The sequence below is a fragment of the Girardinichthys multiradiatus genome, chromosome Y, assembly GCF_021462225.1.
Source record: "Girardinichthys multiradiatus isolate DD_20200921_A chromosome Y, DD_fGirMul_XY1, whole genome shotgun sequence".
NCBI classification, from domain to species: domain Eukaryota; kingdom Metazoa; phylum Chordata; class Actinopteri; order Cyprinodontiformes; family Goodeidae; genus Girardinichthys; species Girardinichthys multiradiatus.
Window position 1 is genome coordinate 40,018,647 of NC_061818.1, and position 6,272 is coordinate 40,024,918.

General features: G+C 40.6%; 1 protein-coding gene across 2 annotated transcripts; it reads right to left on the bottom strand.

Moving 5' to 3' along the window:
* Nucleotides 1–698: 698 nt before the first annotated feature.
* Nucleotides 699–5,444, bottom strand: LOC124864050 (SE-cephalotoxin-like). Of its 2 annotated transcripts, none has more exons than XM_047358661.1 (3): nucleotides 4,614–5,444; nucleotides 4,470–4,513; nucleotides 699–2,688 (listed from the first exon to the last, which is right to left on the bottom strand). In XM_047358661.1, the coding sequence occupies exons 1-3, from the start codon at nucleotides 4,754–4,756 to the stop codon at nucleotides 1,061–1,063; spliced, it is 1,815 nt and encodes a 604-aa protein (XP_047214617.1). In that variant the 5' UTR covers nucleotides 4,757–5,444; the 3' UTR covers nucleotides 699–1,060. The 2 variants fall into 2 exon arrangements, with proteins under 2 accessions (XP_047214617.1, XP_047214618.1); XM_047358662.1 differs by having other exon boundaries at nucleotides 4,470–4,517; nucleotides 4,614–4,737.
* Between the last annotated feature and the right edge of the window lie 828 nt (nucleotides 5,445–6,272).

A 6,272-nucleotide genomic window follows, 5' to 3' on the forward strand; every position in this document is an offset into this window, starting at 1 on the left:
TTTTACAGCGTTCTTACCCCATAGTTGGTTAACTGAATTAGCAATTTTAAGTTCAGTTGCTGCCTTATAAACATCAATATAAGTGGTATAAATATAAAGATACAAATGTTGAGTTCTTTTGACAAAAGGAAAGCAACTTTTCTCCAAGGCGTACTGTAACAGTGAGTTGTTTCAACTCAGAGTATCAAGTTCAATTAATAAAAAATGTATAAAAAATTTTATAACTGTTTTTTTTTAGTTGAAATAACACATAATTATGTCACCTTAACAAGAGACGCTAAGTTTTATTTACCTCAGCTCAAGAGCATACGTTTAAACTAAACATGTCAAATGAATGATCATGAATCCAGTAACTTAAGCAATTTAATTTTCATATGCAATAAAGTATTTCCTTATATTTGAGTTAGCTTATCTTTTTAAGGCAGCGATTGAACTTAATCTTTTAAGTTGAACTACCCCAATAACGTTTAGAGTACATGCTCGTTATGCAAAGCTGTCAGGGGAATTTACTTTTTTCCTTATTTATTTCTAGTTTTTTCTGTTTTCCTTTAATTTCAAAATTGTTCTGTATTTGACCTTTTATTCTCAACTGGGGGATTATATTAAAGCACAAATATATTGACAGATTTCTCTGTCCTTAAATTCTGAGCAATGTTCAACTTCTAAACTAAAGATAACTTAAAACAGGTGAGCCCAAGAATGGAAAGAGACATTTAATTCCAATGAATGCAAATAATGTTGATTTACATTAGGAATAAACAGCATCCCATCTATTGTGTCATTTATTCAGAATCATTTTACTGAAACATGGATGGTTCCTGTCAACAAAAACCAGAAGATTGCAGGAGTTGGTGGACAGTAACATCTTGTCATGATGACCAGCTTCTAACAGTCAGGACACAGATGTGGCGCCATCTGGTGGAGGTTTATTGAGTTACAAGGGAATCCTGGGGATTTTATCTGTTCTTGTTTCTTTCTGTCAAAGACATCTTTTCGGATATTTTTTAGCAGTCGGTTGGAATTCAATCCTTGATGTCATCTTTCAGTATTCTGCAGAAATCTAAGAAATGTGGCATCTGTTCATGATTTTTTCCACGTTGTTCTCAAGGTTTTGTATCCTGTCTTGCATGAGTTTGATATGGGGAAATATGGCATCCTTTTTTGGGGCTGTTCTTGTGTCAATGCGATGCTCACAATATTCTCCTTTGAATCCAGTGGGACATTGACAAAACCATTCGTTTGAGTCTAGGATTCTTTTACACTTTGCATTGTTCTGGCATAAATACAATCTGCAGAAATGTATCCGGTCTTTGAACCGTATGGAAACCAAACCACCAGCAGGAAACCAATAGCAGCCAACTCGATAAACAGGTGCTGGGACCTCTGCAAAGTCTTCATCATAGGTGACATGTGTTATCATGCCATTATACTTTAACATGTCTGCCCCAATTAAATCAACTGATCCCCAACCCTCTTTGTGGCATTGATCTATACTGATGTTCTGGCAGTATTCATTGTTGAAACATTTTTCTGCAGTTTCCTTATATGGTGTGGCATATTTTATGCCTATATCGAAATAGTAACTCACAAGCACAATGGTGTCTCCTGCATCAATCTCAGTGGCATCAAACACGATGTGATTGTTTTTGTTTGCCTTGTTGTATACCACCACCACCCAGTTGTACCAGTTGTACTTCTGGTCCAGAACTTCTTTCACCTTAAGAGCGATGGCCTGTTTGTCATCAGTGCTGAGTCCTTTGACAGTCTCCACCACATCTTTCTTCATGTAATCTTCATAGTTCTGCAAGCAGTAGTCTATGGCTGCTAACTGAGCTTCAGAAACCTTCTTGAACATCTGCACATGTTCATCTTCTTTGGTCGTGGTGTTGAAACCAATCAGTCTCCAGTAGAACTGGTTTAGCACCATCCCCTTCCACAACAAGCTGCTAAAATACAAATTATATTTACCGATCTTAGTAATGTCACATTTAAACTTCTTCTTCAGCAGATTGTTGAGGTTTGCACTCAGAGACGTGCTGTTGACTGTCAGGTAGCGGTAAAGATTGGACACACTGGACTCAGCTCCTGAGTTTTCATAGGAGCTGGTAAATATTTCAGCCAGTCTGAGTCTGTCTTCTGCACTTTGCACCAAGTTACTGTTCTGACGAAGGTCATTGAACTTGTCCCAGGCATTGAGGATGGTGACTTCGTCTCTAGAGTAGACGCTGGCGTAGTTGAACCATTCTACATCTGTTGCCAGGTTGGAGATCTGGAAGGAGAGAGAGTCCAGCTTTCGGTTCACCTCAGCAAACCCTTTCTTTACCTCAATCAGAACTGGGTCATCCTGAGGGACAAAGGCCAAAACTATATCGAGAACGCATGCGACCAGAGTTCCGATGCCAGGTGATAGGCTGGCCATCTTAGAGAAGCTTTTCATCACATCTGTGACTTTCTTAACAGGAATGTCATCAATCACTACTTTGATGGCAGTCAAAGATTCTTTGACAACCTCTGTAGATGATTGCACCTGGTTTCTGGGCCTGGCTGGCAGGTCTCTTTGAACTCTGTTATGTTGTAAGGGGACATCTGGTGTGTCATCATAAGAAAGAGCAGAGATGGTTGTCCAGAAGAGGAGAAGGATCAGTGAGGCTAACAGGACCAAGCCAGCCTGGCATTGGGACGCCATCTCTATAAAACAGACAATAGCAATGATGCTAAAATACAAAGACACATTCAACCTTCATTATCTTGAGAAACTCTGCTAAACCTTTAAAATATGTTAAAAGGACAGAGTCCCGGTACAACCAGTCCAGCAGTCCAAAGTCAGTGTTAGGAGTGAAAGTTTTCTATGGAAAACCCCTCACTCTGAAAGCTTGCTCCACAATGGAACTTGTAGTGATAACAGAACCAGACGATGGTCCTAAGAGGAACATAGAGGTCCATAATGAGCATCAGACTTTAGGACTGAAGTCCCTCTGTGGGCAGCACTACATTATAGGGTTGGATTAATGCAACCAGAGGAGGAACATGAAGAGGAACTGCAGGAGTTTGGACATCTTCTGAATGATCTGTAGAGGTTTCAATGGGTGAGCCTGAGGAAGAGTTAATTCTCATCTTCACCAATATTTCAGGGGATTTCACATTTCTGTTGTCACTACATGCATGCTCAAGATGAGGGATTGTTGCAAAGTTAATGACACAATGCAATTGATAGCCCACTGTCACTACGTGCTCATTCAGGAGGAGGGATTGCTGCAAAGTCACTCGATCCAGTCAGCTGGGTTTCCTTAGATAGAAAATATGTTACTAGTTGGAATAATGAACTGAACTTTAAACACTGTTTGATATCGAGGATCAAGTTGGAATGTAACTGACTTTGAATCTGTCTGACACATTTCTGTATATTAATTGGATGTTTGATAAAAACATTGTTTGAGTGATGATCAAACAACTTTGATGTATTTGAAAGAAGAGTATTTAAATTTATATACTATATATATAAGAGTGGGATATATTTTCATTTTGAATAAAAACTGAAAGATTACAGATTTTTTTAGTCTGCATGTGACGACTGTCTGATCCAAGATGTTTTTAACCTCATACTTGAGGATGTTCATCCTTAGAGACCTACATCTTGGGTCACCTTTGTGGACGTTGTGTTCATGTCAGAAAATCTAGTTCATATTTTAGCCCACAGATGCAAACAGAAGGCATCATGCTCCCACCTGTTCATTGTGATGGCTGTGTTTGAGCTAACCTGCCTTTAGTGCTTTTTGCTTTGAGCATCTGATATCAAGACACAATGACACAAATGACCTGCAAAAACCTCCGCTAACACTGAGTCCAGGAGAATGCTAGAGGATCAGAGCCTCGACGGCTGTTATTGTAGGATCAACAGCAGCCCTTCAGAAAGTTCTTCTCAGACAAACACGCTTTAGCTTTAATTACTAACCTTTACTTTTGCTTTACAATCAGGTTAGACTGGTTTGCTGTTTATGGTCATTTTAACCCACAAATGTTTCAAATTTGAAACTAATCTCAATCATTTCAGTTCAGTGTAACCGGTCTCTAATTTCTCTTTCTCAGCCTCAGAATAACATCTGAATCAAACAAAAAGTTAAAGCTGCTGCTTCTAGTTGATTTCATTTTTATTGTCTTTAGGTTGGATACAAACTACCCTCCAAACACGGATATCTGTTAAAATGTCATAATGACTAATTTTTGTCTGGGTTTATTCAGTCTAGAATTAGACATTGAAAAGGAAACATCTTAAGGCCACAGGTCTGGTCCAAATGAGAAAGTCAGGTTAGTTTAGTCCATTTAAGCAACTCTTGCAACTTTTCCACCACATTTGGACATCAGAAGACGTCTTCATGTGGATGTCCTTCACAGGCAGTGTTGTCTTGTACCTGTAAGCTCTTAAGCAGCAAACATCAGCACATTCTGGATGAAGAAACCTGCTGAGTTACCTGCTGTTCTGATGGTTTTATTCTCTGTCAGCCGTAACTTCTTCCTGTCTGAGGATGAGAATGAAATAAATCATGGAGGGAGACCTGATCCAAATAGTTCTGGTGGAATATTTAAATATCAGAATGAAAATAAACTCTGCAGACCTGATCAGATGTTTGTGGAGCAGATGGAGGTCCAGTGGGGTGATCAGCAGCTCGTTAGAAGGAAAGAGGAAACTTCTGCCCTCTGCAGGAATAGTGCAGCTAACTTTAAAGGACTGAAAGTCCCACCTCCTTCTCAGGTCCATGAGTTCTGTCCAGTTCTGTCCAGTTCAGTCCATTTCTTTGCTGTGATAATGTCGTCATTGTTGACAAGTCAAAGTCCTCTCAGAGGTCAACTTTAAAACAGATCCATAAGGCTCAACCTTTGCTTAACATGCCAAAAAAAGTTTGTAAGTCTAAAGCCATGTAAAAGTCTTCACACCCTGTAAATTATTCCACACTTTAGTTCCTGCCACAGCCTGCATATTTTACAGGTGCTTTATAGATCAGACCTTACTGAAGAAAAACAGTTCAATCTGAAAAGTGTGGTGTGCTTTTGTATTCCCCCCCGACTCGGAGCTCTGTTGAACAACATCTTGTCTGTTGGTTTTTGTCTCCACCAGCTTTGAACATCTACAGATGGATGGAGAACATCTGTGAACATCAGTTTTCAAGTCTTGCCACAAATTCTTAGTTTGATTAGGATCTAGACTTTGACTAGGCCATTCTAAAAGATGAATGTTCCTCAATCTGAATCAGGTGCTTTGACAACCTACTCTTGGGTCCGGGCCCCTCTCTGCAGATGGTGTGGTCTCTGCAGAGATGCAGCTGGTCAGGATCCTGTGGATGATGCAGTTTTCAAACATCCTCATCCTCTGTAGAAAGATCAGCTGCTGCTTAGCTTTGTTCAGCAGCTCAGTGATGAGGTAGAACCAGGTGAGTTCTTCACATATATTAAGACAAACTGGAGACTCTGTCTTCTCCACTGCATCCTCTCTGCTGGTTAAGGTTCCTGCTTTTGGTGCACGTTGTGAAAGTGATTGTTTCATCACTGCAACGTCAGAGACAACATTTCCATGTTGCTGCATCATCACCATCAGACATCAGACCTGGAACTTCAGTTATGTCTCCATTTTTCAAGATGATGGTGTTGTGTAAAAAGGCCTGTGAAGACAGGACTGAGGACAACACCTTTAAGGCTTTATGTCATTAGTGAGGAAATATTCACTTCAACAAAGTCAAATATCAGGTCCACTGCTTTAACTATGGTAGTCTGCCCCCAGACCACCACCTTGAACCTCCACCCACTAAACAGTTGGTAACCCTGTTGCAGTTAATGAAAAGCTTGAGTGCATCTACTTCCTGGCAGTTTTATTCCCTCTTTACTGGAAAAACTCCTCCTCTCTCACCTCTAAACGGGTCATGCTTCGGCTCTCCGGGAAGGGGCCCAGCCCCCCCTCCCCAAACAAGGTAAACATTTGTTGAGCGGAGGCAGCAGTGCTTACCTGAACTTATTGATTACCTGAACTTATTGATCTGCAGGTTTCTGTAAATGGCCTGGTCTCTGATCCAGGATGACCAGACACTCTACAGGTGACCTGGGGTGGCCCCTCATCGTCTCCTTTTCAGCTCAAACCTGCCCTGCTGCTCCTCACTTGACTGAAATATGTCTTAAGAGTGAAGTCCTGGATCGTGTTGCCTGTTGCATGATGGGAGCAGATCTCAAGGGTTGGAAATTCAGTGTTTCCTTTACAGAGAGATCAGGCTTTTGTGTGTGCTGCA